General features: G+C 45.9%; 1 protein-coding gene across 1 annotated transcript in view; it reads right to left on the minus strand.

Annotated features, from left to right (window-relative positions):
- The window catches only part of LOC143106469 (rap guanine nucleotide exchange factor 1-like), a 52492-nt gene extending 36424 nt beyond the window's left edge, over positions 1–16068 (minus strand). The window contains exon 1 of the mRNA XM_076270745.1: positions 15862–16068. Within this exon, the coding sequence (XP_076126860.1) occupies positions 15862–15889 (28 nt within the window). The 5' untranslated portion in view covers positions 15890–16068. The remainder of the gene's footprint in view (positions 1–15861) is intronic.
- Between the last annotated feature and the right edge of the window lie 809 nt (positions 16069–16877).

The following is a 16877-nucleotide window of genomic DNA, read 5'->3' on the forward strand; positions in this document are numbered from 1 at the left end:
AACATGTGTTCACAGATTACTTCTTCACAAAAAAATGTTGGTATGAATATAATTGAATTGTCACAGAATGTGCTGCTGTATGTGAGGTGTTGTTTACACCAAGATATCGTTTAAAAGTGTAAAAATATAACAAATGGAAAGTGTCGAGGCCTGTCCTGTACCGAGGCCTGTCCTGTACCGAGGCCTGTCCTGTACCGAGGCCTGCTCCCCGTCTCTGCTGCAGACCATATGGACAGCACGGAATTATGGAATTCTCGCTGACCTGTAAGATTTGAAGTGGGCCTCTCTCCTCCTCATTCTCCTCATTCTCTATGTAAATCTTGTGTTTAAGTGTTCTGCTTCGGCAATATTTTATTCTTATTTGTCATGCCAATAAGGATCACTTGAATTGAATTGAATTTATTTGAATTAAAACTGAGCTTTGTGTGTGTGTTGCAGTCACAAGTGTCAGTCCAGTACGTTGCCTGTAATAGGCTGCGTTGTTACATTGCGGGTCACATTGTTGTTTTAGTAATGGTCAGTGAGTATACTGTAGGATGTTTTGTGGCCGACTGTGCACTTGGATGGGGGAGTACATTCAGTATGTGTGTGAGAGGGAGAGAGGGAGAGAGAGAGAGTGTGTGTGTGTGTGTGTGTTGCTGTCACAAGTGTCAAGTATGTTTTTATGGGCTAGGTTTGCCCAGGTTGTTTTTGTTGCCGTTTTTGGAGCCTGGGATTTCCAGAGAGATGGCTTTTCCCTCTTCTCTCTAGCCTGGCCGCCAGCTGAGCCGAGCTCTGTGTGGTAAATGAGGAACAAGTCGGAGTCGGCCAGAAAGAGGGAAGTGCATGAATGGCCTGGGTGGCTTTCTAGAGCGGCCATTTCCAGTTGACAATGAGCTGAGAGCAGAAAACAGAAGTGCAGTCCTTACTACTCACACACACACGTGCAAAAACGCACACACACACAAACATACACACACGCACACACACAAATGCATACACACATACATACACACAGGTGCAAACGCGCACACACAAACACACACTTGCAAACGCACACACATACACACACACACAGAAGTGCAGTCCTTACTACGTGCACACACTCACAGAAGTGCAGTCCTTACTCACACACACACACGTACGTACGTGCGCACACACACACACACAGAAGCGCAGTACGTGCTCACACACACACACACACACACACTTGATGTCTAACCACTTCAGTAGAGTTAATATTAACCTTTCATTACTCCATGTGTGAGTCCCATGTGTTACTACTGTTTACTAGTAGAGTTTATTACTCTACAGCAGGAGGCGGAGCTTAATCACTGTTTACTAGTAGAGTTTATTACTCTGCAGCAGGAGGCGGAGCTTAATCACTGTTTACTAGTAGAGTTTATTACTCTAGAGCTTAATCACTGCTGGTGTGTACAGGGGAGTCTGTTAGCGATCACCATAAGAGTTTAAAGGCTCCAGACCACACTGAGATTAACATGGCGTCTTAGCTTCAGCCCTCCGATTACAGACCACACTGAGATTAACATGGCGTCTTAGCTTCAGCCCTCCGATTACAGATGAAAGGAGTGGGCTAAGGCTTGTTCGGCTTTTGTGAAGATCTGCTAAGGGCTTCAAGCTAAGTGACATCTCTCTTTTCTCTCTGCACCCCCCCTCCCCTTCACTTCATCTCTTTCTCTCTCTCTCTCTGATGCCACAGTGCCTGTGTTGTTTTTTTGGCAGGAGTGCTCCAGTGACCTACTAACAGATGACTACAGTGCAGTGGGCTGTGGAAGGTGGTGATGGTGGTGGAGTGTGTGTGGTGTGTGTGTTTGGTGCGGGGGGGTGGGGTGGGTACTGGGCCCCCCTGCTGTGAAGCTGTGCGTGTGTGTGTGTGTGTGTGTGTGTGTGTGTGTGTGTGTGTGTGGGCGCGCGTGTGTGATTGAGAGTGCTTGTGCGTGCGTGCGTGTGTGTGTGTGTGGGCGCGTGTGTGATTGAGAGTGCTTGTGCGTGCGTGCATGTGTGCGTGTGTGTGTGTCTTGGTGGAGGGAGGCCAACACCCTGAGGTGATACTCTGTTAGCAAGAAGGTCGGAGGCTGAGAGTGTCTAAGCTGCTCCATCTGCAAAGAGGCAGAGACTGGAGAAATGACCAAACCATTTTCAGCTGGATCCAGATTTGATTAGTTATGCCTGACAAATGAGACTGGCGAACTGACCAAACCATTTTCAGCTGGATCCAGATTTGATTAGTTATGCCTGACAAATGAGACTGGTGAACTGAACGTTGACTGAATCCAGCGACTGCAGTGATGAACACTTCAAAACACTGTGGTAGGAAACACGCCCCAACAGGCGTCCGCTATAGAGGAAAGCAATGCTACACTCACACACACACACACACACTCTCTCGTAAGGGCTGATGTCAGCACCCCACAGTACACAGTACAAAGAACAGCCAAGTCTTTATAACACACACACAGTCACACGCCTCACCCTAAAAACATACACACATGGACCCACACACACCTCACCCTGAAACACACACACACACACACGCACACGCCTTGCTCTAGAACACACACGCCTTGCCCTAGACACAGACACGCACACATAAATTGCCTCACCCAAACTATACACACCCTCGAGTGCATTCACACACACACACACACACACACACACACACACACACACACACACAATCAGGAGCCTAACCCCTCTAAGTGTGAAGTTGTGGTTTCCTCATGCATGACACTCTTTTGACTTGACTTCCTCTTAGACTTCGGGTGAAAAAAAGAACAAACATACGTCAACAACAAAAACAAATTATCTCCTTACCCCAACAACAGCAGCTGGGTCTAGCCCTGATCTGGCCCTAGTCCTGCAACTAGTCCTGCCCTAATCTGGCCCTGACCTGGCCCTAGTCCTGCCCTGATCTGGCCTTAGTCCTGCATCTAGTCCTGCCCTGATCTGGCCCTAGTCCTGCATCTAGTCCTGCCCTGATCTGGCCCTAATCTGGCCCTAATCTGGCCCTGATCCGGCCCTAGTACTGCCCTTATCTGGCCCTAGTCCTGCCCTGATCTGGCCCTAGTCCTGCTCTGATCTGGCCCTAGTCCTGCCCCTCATCTGGCAAGTACGCAGGACACATCTCTTACTCAACCACCACAACAAGCCAACCTTTTTCAACTAGACAGTAGGTCACTGTAGAAAAGAATATGGGTCACTTGCAACACTGAAAATTGATCACATCTACCTCTGCAGTATAAAGTGAAAGCCAAGAATTGACCACTAATGTTTGTTGCATCTTCTAATATATATATATATTCTTATATGTTAGGCTATATGGCACATTTTGTTATAGTTTCTATATTATTGGTGTATTTTGCTTGGAAACTGACATTGCTGTACATAATATTTCTATTTTGCTGTAAAGAGGAAGTGATGTCATCTGGTTGCAGAAGCTCAATGTCAATTGTCTCAGAGATGAGAATGAGAATGAGTGTCACGACTGGAACTATTATCTCAGAAGTTCTAACCCATCTGCTGACTATGTTTTAAAGTAAGTCTGGGTCAGTAAGTCTGTCAGTTCTCGCCAGTCCTGTATGAACTGCATCTCTCTCGCTTGGAACTATTCGGTTTTTAAGTGATTATGCAATAATTGGCTAATAAATCTTTTTCCGGGTCCAACGGCTTTCAAAGATAGACAATCTCCATAGACAATAAAAAAAATAAAAAATCTGCTATTCAGTGAAGCCTTTAAGAACATTGCCATCCTACTACTCCCTTGTTGCCTCAACCTAATAAAATCCTATTTTTCGGGGAAGCCTGCATGTAACCCTTGATTGTATCATCTGGCTGCACAGCTATAGTAATTGCTCTGTTAAAGTTAACCGGTTTAGTTTTACTCTCAATAAAACGGAGGTGATGGTGACAAGGATTATAAATTGCAAAAACTGGCAGGCTGCGCTAGTAAAAGTGTTTTGACCAAATTAGCACCAGGGCAACCCAGCACTCTGCACAACGGAAGAGTGTCGTGTGGCTGCGTTCAAGACAACTCGAGTCCTAAAGAACTCCTCCTTTAAAGAGTTCAGAACAACTCGAGTCCTAAAGAACTCCTCCTTTAAAGAGTTCAGAACAACAGTAGAGTATTAGAGTGAGGCAGTAGAGTATTAGGGTGAGGCAGCGTTGCAGTAGAGCATTAGGGTGAGGCAGCGTTGCAGTAGAGTATTAGGGTGAGGCAGCGTTGCAGTAGAGTATTAGGGTGAGGCAGCGTTGCAGTAGAGCAGAGGTTCCCAAACTGTGAGGCGCGCCTCCCCTGGGGGGCACCAAATGATTTGAGGGGAAGCGCGGAAGGTAGATTCAAAAAAGAAGGAAAAACGTTTATTTCATGTCAGAACTATCTATGTTTTTTTTCCAATGATTATGTAATTGTCAACATTATAAAATCTAAATAAATCATAGAAGAGATGTATACTAAATCTTTGGGATAGTGGAAAGTATTATTGATCCCTATCCTGAGTAGTGTTGCCACGATACCAAAATTATGACTTCGATATGATACCTGCCATAAATATCACGATGCTCGATAATAAAACGATACTACGGCGAAATCCTAAGATATCTGGAGAAGAAAGGACTCATACCTCCTCCAAGTGTATGGAGTCATTTGTGTTGAATTCGCTGCACTTTTGTAGTGTGCAGGTCAATTCTGGGTTCTAAACTTCTAAACTTCCAACATAATTATTATTTTTTTATAGTCAGTAAAATAGTAGGCCTACTTTGTGTGATTAAGTCCTTTATTGTTTGTTATAGTTCATTTACATTGTGTTGTGTTTTGGCAATAAAGTAGCTTTAAATAGCCAAACTAGGCTAGATCAAGGTCAGTGTTAAAATTACTGCATGCAAATCACTGAATGCTATGCAGAGAGGCCTAATCTTTAGTCCATCTGATGTACAGTATAGGCTACCCTAGGCCTTCCCGTGTTCATGGGATTTCTTTGACAGTTGCAAAGGGGAAAATGTGAGGATAGTCTTCTTTGCGCCCAGTGTACAAGTACGACGTTCCAACCACTCAGGTCTTCGTCAGATAGGCCTACACCATTACCTGTTGCAATATATATGTGTGCATTCCTACATTACGTCTATTTCTTTGATAACATTATTTGCTACCACGTACTGTAACAATAAGCCGCTATCATTATTAGGACTCAACACGCTTTGGTGGTATGCTGTGGGCTTTAATTAGCGGTCTACATGCCATGACAAATATTACCAGTAGTACTGACCGAACATGAAATAGATTGTTTACAAGTTATGGTAATGTTATTCTGGCGTGAACATTGCGCTTTCATCACGTTAGCACCCTATTATTACAGCTCGTTATGTCTCGTCAAAATGATTACAGCTCGTTATGTCTCGTCAAAATTCATTGATGAAGGAAGGTTCGCTTTATCCCAGAGAACAATACTCGTTTCACTTAGGCTAGACTAAAACATAAGAGAAGAACTTGGCACTAACCATGTAGTCGTGTTTTCTATAGCATATTCGTTAACCTGTCGTTCTTTGAACTCTTTAAAAATGTTGGGATATGTCTGTGAGGTGTTTAGCCAAGTTCCATGTGTAGCCTACTGCTTTTAAATGACTTTGAAACATATTTTACAAACGGGCCTCTGTGTACCTGATGGCTTGCCTTCACTATTCGCGATGTATCCGAAATAGTTGCAGATTTCACTGCACCTTTTGTTTTATCCACAAGGCCTAGAACTGTCGGCAAAGAACTATGTTGATGTTGGCTGCGCACTCACTCACTCAGAGCTGCCTGCTTGACACGCCCACTTGCCTAAATGTGTGCAAGGAGCAGTGAGAGCAGCAGTTCACACAGACACAGAACTTTATTATTTTAATAAAGTATCGATTCTAAAAACGTCTGAAATCGTATCGTTTTTTGCGTGAAGGCATCGTGATACCTTTTTAGTATCGATACACCGTGCAACACTAATCCTGAGTGAGAATGTATTGTGCCAAACTTCATAACGTAATTTAGCAACAGTGCCGCCAGACGAGCTACCTGCAAGTTACCAGTGAACAGTAACTTGCAGCTCCAAGCGGATTTGTACACGCAGCCTTACAACACTGTTTATAGCTCTTCGAGTCACGGTAGAATTAATTTTTTGGTAGGCTACATAGCTAATTTAGATAAACTTATGGTGTGGGTGGTTGTGTTTCTTTAGGAATCCGCCGCCTTGGTTTGTATAGAAATGAATATTAAGTGACAGATACACGTAAGAGGTTGGACATACGTGACGGTAATATGTGACGTTCCGATAGCTAACTTAAAATGGACAGATTTGTCACATTTTATCGCTGCACGGCCCGAGCCTGATATGGGCAACAAAGCCAAACGTCGAAAATATGATGAAAACTCATTGCATTGCATTGCATAGCATAGTATAGCACCTATTGAAGTGGCTTAATCGAAGTGAATATCATTATTTGAAAATGATTGTCGGGGGGGGGCGCGGAGGTGTCACTGTTTTCGGAGGGGAGGCCCACATTGATGGAGTTTGGGAACCCATGCAGTAGAGTATTAGGGTGAGGCAGTAGAGTATTAGGGTGAGGCAGTAGAGTATTAGGGTGAGGCAGTGTTGCAGTAGAGTATTAGGGTGAGGCAGTAGAGTATTAGGGTGAGGCAGTGTTGCAGTAGAGTATTAGGGTGAGGCAGTAGAGTATTAGGGTGAGGCAGTGTTGCAGTAGAGTATTAGGGTGAGGCAGTAGAGTATTAGGGTGAGGCAGTAGAGTATTAGAGTGAGGCAATAGAGTATTAGGGTGAGGCAGTAGAGTATTAGGGTGAGGCAGAAAAGCTCAGCGTTGGATTGGCCTGTGCACGGAGAGAATGCTCTGGAGATTGGCTAACTCTCAGGCCATCTGTGTGGTCCCGCTGAGGACAACAGGACATGAACATACACACGTGTTCCGACTCCACATTGGCCAAACTGTCTCTCTCTCTCACACACACACACACACACACACACACACACACACACACACACACACACACACACACACACACACACACACACACACACACACACACACACACACACACACACACACACACACACACACACACACACACACACACACACACACACACACACACACACACACACACACACACACACACACACGTTATGAGTTCACATTGGCCAAACTCTATCTCAAACACACATCCGGCTGAGTCTAAGCTGGCTAGGCTCTCAGAACAGAGTTAGAGGCTCTCGCTCTCTCTCACACACACACGCACACACACACACGCACACACACGCACACACAGTCCCCATCTTTACATCCAGCCGATGTGCAGACGTCATGGCTGCCTCGAGAGAACACGACTTCCTGCCTCATCCTCCTCTCAGGCAGAAAACACACACACACACACACACACAGGCTTCCTCTCAGGCAGAAAACACACACACACACACACACACACACACTGGCCTCCTCTCAGGCAGAAAATAAAAACGCTCTCAGGCTGCAGGCATCGGAAACATTCCCCTCTGCCTGGCTGGGTCTGACAGAAAAACCGGCCGTTCATCCTCATCCCCTACACACACACACACACAGACACATCCCCTGCACACACACACACACACAGACACATCCCCTGCACACACACACACACACAGACACAACCCCTGCACACACACAATAACACACACACACACACACACACAGGCGCACACGCGCGCGCACAGACACACACAAACACAGAGCAGGCCTGTAGACTACACCCATGAGTCAAACACTCGGAGACAAACAGACACAGTGGCACATTGGTGGGAGCCCAGAGTTACCTTTTATGGCAAGGTGTTTGGTGATGCAATGCCATGTCCATTTAACAGGTCAAACGTTTGTTTACTAAGTTTGTATAATCCTTGAACAAGCACCAAGTAGGTTACAGAGGCCAACTGTGCTTTAGCCACCGCTAACAAATTATATATCCAAGTCCCTGGGCTCAAAGACGACAGCATAATAATAATAATAATAATAATAATAATAATAATTTAGATCTAGCATCTTTCAAAGTGCCCAAGGTCACTTAAACAACTAATGACTACATAATTTGGTGCTCATTCAAACAATGCAGAGACATCAAGGTGTCCATATTATGAAAAGGACAAAATGACCACATGGTGACATTGTATGATGCAGAGCTTTTAAAAGCCGTAGTAAATACCATAGCTGGGTTTGTCCAATTGAAACGGAATGGTATGCATTCACACACTAAAAATACATACAGCACTGGGAATGTGACAGCATGGGGTTGGCCAGAGCCTATGGCAGCGTCTGACACACACACACACGCACACACAGCTCAGGCCCAGAGACAAGGTCTTACCAGTCGCCCTGAGGGACGTTCTGGGGCATATGTGAGAGAGAAACACAGAACAAACACACACACACACACACACACACACAGAGCCCTTGACCAAGGACACTGGCAGACAGCTGAAACACGAGAGGATGAGAGGTGGAAATTTAACCACACACACTCACAGAGACAGGACACACTCACAAGAAGTAGAACACACTGACAGAGACAGGACTTGAAGCTGAGGCCTTTAACACACTCCTCTACTGAACACACTCCTCTACTGAACACACTGGTTGAAGTTGTGGGTCTCCAGCATCTACTGATCACAGAACTGGTGGGTGCTGGGCCTCCAATATAAATCTCTACTGATCACAGAACTGGTGGGGGCTGGGCCTCCAATATAAATCTCCATTGAACAGCAAACTGGTTGATATTGGGGCCTTTATCATACTGATCACAGAACTGGTTGAAGTTGGGGCCTTAAGATCTACTGATCACAGAACTGATTGGCACTGGAGCCTTAACATCTACTGATCACAGAACTGGTTGAAGTTGGGGCCTTAACATCTACTGATCACCGAACTGGTTGAAGTCTGGGCCCCTAACACACACCTCTACAGAAGACCACCCTGCTGCCTCTAAACCAAAAGCAGGAACGATTCAATTAATCTAAGAGAACAAACACTCATCTGGCTATAAGCCTCTCAAATAAAGATTATTACTGTCTAAAAATAAAGTCCACACATGCTAAAATGCTAGCCCAAAAAACACCTCTGTAGCAACAACAGGCTATGACTTCACCAGGTCTGCATTCCAGTCCAGCAGTTTGCTCTGCACACTCAGACAGGGGAAATGGATGTGTTTTCCAGTGACACACACACACACACACACACAGTGTTGGCCGACTCACAGCTCCAGTTGCACCACAGCAGCGCAGACACACCCCAGTAGTGAAGTGCACTTCGCTAGTCTGTGAAATATCTGCTGCATCCCAAACTCTGCACTCCAAAGCTGCTGTTCTGATCAGCTGTAAAACCCTACTGCTGTCCACAGACACTAGCAAGACCCTGCTGTCATAACAATTAATGTATAGGACCCTGCTGCCATAAAAAATAATATATAGGACCCTGCTACCTATAGAAATGAATGTACTAGGCCGTGCTATCTATAGAACTGAATGTACTAGACCCTGCTGGCCATAGAAATGAATGTACTAGACTCTGTTGCCCATAGAACTGAATGTACTAGACGCTTGTCAGGATCCTTGTCAACAGAGCCACTAGGGCCAATCTCAGAGCTCTGCTGCCCCAAAGCCTTCATATGGGACTGCAGCCCCGCAGAAGGGCCAGAGGTGGCAGCAGAGGTAGGGGTAGGAGAAGGGCTAGGGGCAGGGCATTTGTGTCCCTCCAAATGAATCCTTGGTGAAGCCAACACGTGCTGCACAGACAGACCTCTGGTCCAATGGAAAAATAATTTCACCATCAATGAAAACTTTCCAACAGCAACAACAGCGAACAGCAACTAGCCTAGCAGCTAACTCTGTAAGGAAGGATGGCCTTGAACTGCAAGAAATTAAGAGTTAGGAGAGAGGAGTCAAACGACGCAGCCAGGAGTTCAGCAATCTTTGATTAATTTGCCCTTCATTGCAAACTTTTACCCTCAACAGAAAACATTCCCCTGATCATAAAACAAACAAACAAACAAAAGCCTAAATAAATAACATACGAGGCGCTGACATCTGCTCAAAGAACAAGCGCTGACCTTCTGCAGCGGTCACGTTAGCGCCCATGCATGCAAATTTCCCCCAGAACCTGCTAACCAAACAGCCAAACGCCGAGTCGTGTGTGTCCCAGACTATGCACCGTCAGTTCACAGACACAAACCTGACGCACGGAGTGTTTACCCTCGTCCCTGCCAGCCTAGGAGCCTGTGATGATGAAGTCTCCACAGGTCAAAGATGTTTTCTAGGAGGTTAAAGTTCACAGACACAAACCTGACGCACGGAGTGTTTACCCTCGTCCCTGCCAGCCTAGGAGCCTGTGATGATGAAGTCTCCACAGGTCAAAGATGTTTTCTAGGAGGTTAAAGTTCACAGACACAAACCTGACGCACGGAGTGTTTACCCTCGTCCCTGCCAGCCTAGGAGCCTGTGATGAACAGACCTTAAGAAAAAGACCACCATGGCCGTGCTGCCTGGGTGTGCACTACTGGTGAAGGCTTTTTTGATCTCTCAGTGGCAGCTGGCATTTTTAAATCTCTTCATGCACCAGGTCACTAGGAGTTACAGCGAGCAGTTGCCATCAGAACATTTCCCCAGAATGCATCTGGTGCACGCGTGGAGCAGAGCAGACCAGAGGCGAGGCGGCGCTAGCTGCTATCTGGGATGTGGCAGCCATGCCGTGACGTTCCATGATGGCTTTCAGTTCCAAATCCGGCATGCCGTGACGTTCCATGATGGCTTTCAGTTCCAAATCCGGCATCCGTGCTACCGTACTGTCTATACGCGACTGCAATGACCATAACGACCACAACAACCACAACCATTAGCCCTCCACCATCACAGCCCGAGCAGCATCTGGTTTTGGCTCAATGGAGAAGTGCTGCTTCCTCTTTCCTGGACATGAGACAACGTCCATAGGGCGGGTGCACGTCACGGATACAGCACGCTAGAAAGCATATGTCAGCCATCTTATTTATATAACACTACCAATGATGTGTACACTACACTGCACAGATAAGACCGTCTGTCTGTGTCATCCAAGTAACTGGTAAGGAAGTGCTTGGGCCCAAAACGACATATGTGTTTGTTTAAAAAACAAAATAACAAAAAAAAAAAAAACATAGAATTAACATCTGGTGTGAGGACTCTACTTTTCCCCAAGTGCAACCTCACTGGACTGCACCTAGATGGACCAGATACAGCCATCCCAGCTCGGAGGCCTAGTTCACCCTGGTTCTGGTGCGGATCAGCGGTAGACCCACTCCAAATCTCTATCTGGGAAAACACACACAAGCCTATCAGGATGTAGGCGCTCCACACACACACACACAACCCTATCAGCATGCAGGCGTGGGAAATGCTGGGAGTGCCAACCCTCCCATGGAAGGCAAACAACTGACATCTGACAAGGCTCAAATTATAGTGAAGTGTGGTCTGTCTGCTGTGCGCACACACACACACACACACACACACTTCATTTTTCAGTGCAGACAAGGATGCTGTGAGAAAATCTGGACCACATATGGGCCACATAGGGTGGAGATCTAGACAGCACCTTCACTAGCCAGTACCAGCACCTCCTCCACACCAGCGCCTCCTCTAGTCAGTACCAGCACCTTCACTAGCCAGTACCAGCACCTCCACTAGCCAGTACCAGCACCTCCACTAGCCAGTACCAGCACCTCCTCCTCTAGCCAGTACCAGCACCTCCACTAGCCAGTACCAGCGCCTCCTCTAGCCAGTACCAGCACCTTCTCCACACCAGCGCCTCCTCTAGCCAGTACCAGCACCTCCTCCACACCAGCGCCTCCTCTAGCCAGTACCAGCGCCTCCACTAGCCAGTACCAGCACCTCCTCTAGCCAGTACCAGCACCTCCTCTAGCCAGTACCAGCACCTCCTCCTCTAGCCAGTACCAGCACCTCCTCCTCTAGCCAGTACCAGCACCTCCTCCACACCAGCACCTCCACTAGCCAGTACCAGCACCTCCTCTAGCCAGTACCAGCACCTCCTCCTCGAGATTCATATCGAACCGTAGGTCAAAAATCGTGATACAAACCGAATCGTGAGGTTGGTGTATCGTTACAGCCCTAGTGCATTTACTCACCCACTCACTCCTCCACTCACCCGGCCACTAAGTTCAGCTGCTTGGTTCGGGTCTCAATCGCCTTAGCAGCGCAGCGGAGGGAGGTTTAACAGGAACGGCAGCGGACGCGCGGGCCAAGGAAAGCTGCCTGGAGTGCCTGAGACGCGAGGCAGCGAGAGACCAGACCGCACGTCAGCTGGGCGATGAGGTCATCCTGAACAGAGCAGCAGCAGGCTCCGAGCGGCGCGGACTCAGAGCCAGTGGCGAAGACAGCAGCAGTCCAACATTCCACCTCAACGTTCCGCATTTGCACTTCACTCATTTATCGTAACACCCCCAATTATCACCACTTTTGTTCAGAAATTCTAAAACAACGATGTTTTTTAACACTTCAAAATAACATTTACTAAATGAACCTTACATTTTTCAGTAGCCATAGGTGTGTAGATTTGAACAAAATCTGGTTTGTTCTTAACGGGAGCATTTACTGCCTGAAATATCCGATTTTGTTTACCACGCTCGGAGTTATAGTGCTGGCCTGATGGGTCGCCTATTTACACCGTTTCAACGGCACATGGACGGTTAGACCGAGAATTCTCGTCGTGAAATTAAAATTCCACTGGAGCTCCAAGCGGTTGTGTACAACACTGTTTACAGCTCTTCGAGTCACGGTAAAATGTCATCTTTGGTACATAGCTAATTCAGATACACCTATGGTGTGGATGGTTGCGTTTCTATAGGAGTCCGCTGTCTTGGTTTGTGTAGAAATGGATATTAAGTGACACATACACGCAAGACGGTGGAAATACGGGACCGGTGGAAATAGGGGGAGTTCCGATAGCTGACGTTTCTATTCAAAGTGAACTAGAGAGGAGAACGTGCCAGGCTAGCTCAGGTCTCCGTCTCAACGGGAGTGGTCTCTTCCTTAAACAACACAGTAAAGGCAGGTTTTCCCCCTTTATTTCCCTATATTCACTTTATTTTGAATCAGAGTTTAAATTAAACATATATTTAAAAACAACAACAAAAAACAAGTAGGTTCAGAACATTTTGTTCCGTTCCCTCTCAGTAATTCTTTTTTTTTTTTTTTTTCAACCTGAAGTTTCACACTTGACTTCAACTGCTTGAACAGGCTGCCTGGAACGGTCAGAATAAATGAGTCTTTATCAGTCACGACTGTGCCCGGCCGGCACCCCTCAGCAGCCTCCAGGCAGCATCCTCTTAAGACTCTCTCCGACCTCTTTTAAGCATCTTAGGACCTGGAGAAAGAGCTCATCCTCCTAAGACTGAAGATTATCAGCACCCTGCGGATAGACCCAGGGGCTGTAGGGGAAATATACGTGTGCCAACCTCTTAGTCAGAGAAAGCTTCAGTGTCCTCATCCTGAAAATCCCCAACCCTAACTGATGCACACTTCATCTTCACATAGGTTTCTCATGCTAGTCTCCAAGCCTTATATAATACATGTATGGACCAACACATTATTTGGTATCTTCCATTCAAAGTCAAAAAGAGAAAAAGTCACTCATGATTTGTATCTATTGTGCTTATTAGAGAGACATACTGCTAGAGGAAGAGAAGGTTTCCATGGGTTTCTTTTGGGAGAATCTCTCTAACTCTCTCTCATACACTCACAGTTCATAGAGTGATCAATTTAAACAGAACCCTGTGCTAAATATGTGTCTGCTTATTCACCCAGTATGTAAACCAGCGTGTGCAACCTGAAGTAGAGGTCTGCGCGGTACTGATTTTTGAACCCACGTAAACGACAATATAAGCTATAGGCCTGCTATCCATCAGTCCCGCGCCCGCCCGCTCCCGCAATATTCTGTCCCGCTCCCGCATTAATGTGTCATTTTTAGTCCCGCTCCCGCCCGCATCTGTAACATGATGTCCCGCTCCCGCCCGCTAAAGCCCGCATGCAGGAGGGATAGCCTATTCAGTTTTTCTTTCTGTCTCACGAAAGGAGCACACACACCTGAGAAAGATGTCAGTTTCTTGGTTCTGAATGTAGGCTAACAACTGAAGTAGGCCTAGCCTGGTGCCCTCTTCCACTGTCATGCTTTCGATTTCGAGTTTTGACAATGAGCAGCAGGAACAAATTGAACCCACGTAAACGACAATATAGGCTATAGGCCTGCTATCCATCAGTTATGCTTAAACCCCGTTATTTAATGCTGCCTAACAGAACATCCAGCTGAACTATAGTTATGAACACTTCTTTAATCATTTCCATATTTAATTGTACGCACATATTTAATTTGCGGGAGTGCAGTGAATCATCTGTTTGTTCCGCACCCGCAAACGCACCTCTCTCATCCCGCCAGCTCCCGCAAAGAGTTTCAAAAGGAGTCCAGACCTCTAACCTGAAGTGGGCAATTTCACTCAAAAAAAAAAAACCTAGAAACACTTAAGTGAATGAGGTCACTAGTCACCTTTCCATAGTAGGCCGTAATGGAAAAGGTTACTTTGTCGTGTCCAACTTCGCTCTCTACAAGGTCTCAGCACCTTCGCGGCTTGTTAGACAGCGTAAACAGTGTTCACTCAATCTTTCCTTCATTAGGTAATGTTCCATACGCATGCATGGACAGTCCCTGCCACTGACGCAGGACGCGTTTGGAGTGTGTTTCTTTCCTATGTCTGTACCCAAGTTCATCACATTGCAAAAATGTCTAAGAAATAACATAAATCACGACAAGCACTTGAAGGCAACAATTATATCACGCTAATCACATCCTATAAACTCTATTTTTTTCTTACAAAAGAATAAACTGCTATTTCCATTTCAAATCATGGCTAAGTTCATAGGAATTGCCAATTTCGTGGGTTGATATCTACTAAGTGATAACTTAACTGCTAAACTGTCCGTTGTCATTATCTTGGGAAGTGCACTGAACAATTGGGTCTGTGCAAATTGCACAAGAAAACCTGCAATATGACCCTGATGCCCAACTTACCAGCAACTTCACTGCTATTAAATGCCAATGGCTTTCTTGATGGGCAACTACAGCTGCCGTGAGCTAACGTTAACTAGCTATGATGGCTAGGGTAGGCAGCTAACCAAGCGTAGCGCAGGGAGGTTAGCACACAGCAGCCCCACTCCACACCCCACAGCATGCCAACCATTTGTCTACTAGCTACGCTTGGTAGCAAACTGGCTGGAAAACGTTAGCCATTCCGACTAGCTCCCCAATAAAATTGACAATGTCGAATTCAGTCAAATATTTGGCCTGATCAATAATCAACAGCACCAGTGTTAACCGCTGGCCACTTTTAGTTCCGTGGCTGTGTGTCAGGTTCCTTGAATAAAGAGGAACAGACATTTGTAGCATATGGCTAAACATCACTGATAGCCTTACTGGCTAACTGTGTAGCGTAAGCATTCCATTTGGCCGCATATCGTTAGCCAGCTTTCACTGTTCCTTTTAACCATGGTCTGTGGGCAATTTATCCCATGCGGAAAAGAAAAACACAATTTCTACAACACCACCAATAGTATTTAGTTGCGTGTAGTCGTTGACTTTATTGTCAACCAAAAACGTGATTCCAATATGACCATTGCTGGGGCCTTGCATCCCAGACAGTGCTCAGACTGGTATTTTAGAGAAAGCGAACGGGTTCGTTCGTTAGCAGGGGAGCTAACCAGCTAACAGGCGGTGATGTATGCGTGAACAGCCCCGTCCCGTGAACTGGAGTGCTGAGCTTACCTTGCTTACTTTCTATCTTTCCCGACATTTCGAACCAGATGTGGGGCTGTGTGATGAGAGAAAATTAATCCAAAGAAGCCAAACGGTCCAGATCTGTCGTTATTCCCGCATCCTTGGCTATTACAAATGGCTCTCGCCGAGTCTCAAATCGTTTGCCTGCGACCAAGTGGCTCCTGTAACGTTGTAAATTCACCCAGTTCCGCTGCCTGGCACCACTGCTTCTCAACAGCCTCCAAGAGCCTTGAGCAGCTACACAACAGCCATCCAAACGGCCTCTCAACATTGCCCTCTGGTGGCTGGAATGTGAACGTAAAAATCAAAGGGAAAGGAAAACATGCCCTGCGGTAATATAATTCAGTGGGCTGCTCAGATTTGACTTGGGTTTGAACTACAGTGGTTTCCAGCAAATCCGTGAAGTTACTAAAATAATTCATTCATAGAAAATGAACTAACAATGCATAACGGTTTAGAAAAACATTTTATTACCCATTTCCCAATAAGACACACACACAAGGCCTATTGTATTTGTCAGATAAAGTCAAAACTGTGGAATGGCTGTTGCAGTTAGCCATCAGTGCACTCCTGATATCAAATTGTTGCCCTTTGCATCAAATATTTAACCAATAAAATGATTCAAAATTAGATGGAAAGAAATAAAAAGCATAAATATGAAGCTTTTATTTTCGGGCTTAAATATTGCTTATTTCTCTCCTTCTATTCTCCAAGCACTACAATTTCATTGTATATCTGATATGCAATGACAATAAAGATTCTATTCTATTCTATTCTAAATGCAATGCTATCACATATTTTCTCTGCCTCACCTGGTGTTCACAGCGGCCCGCGGTCGCCCGATATTTTAATCAACCCGACCGCAACTCGGACCGCGAATATTAATTAGGACAAAATTATACCCGACCCGCGATCCGACCCGCTTATTTACAAAAGGTGTGCTTTTGGTTATAGCCTGCATGCAGTGTGACAGTAGGCCATTTCTGTAAAACAAACTAATTTCT

Source organism: Alosa pseudoharengus, unplaced genomic scaffold (genome assembly GCF_046254945.1).
Source record: "Alosa pseudoharengus isolate Yale_2024_CS ecotype anadromous, Long Island Sound unplaced genomic scaffold, YU_APseudo_1.1 YU_APseudo_1.1_scf_6, whole genome shotgun sequence".
In the NCBI taxonomy this organism is placed as follows: Eukaryota; Metazoa; Chordata; class Actinopteri; order Clupeiformes; family Clupeidae; genus Alosa; species Alosa pseudoharengus.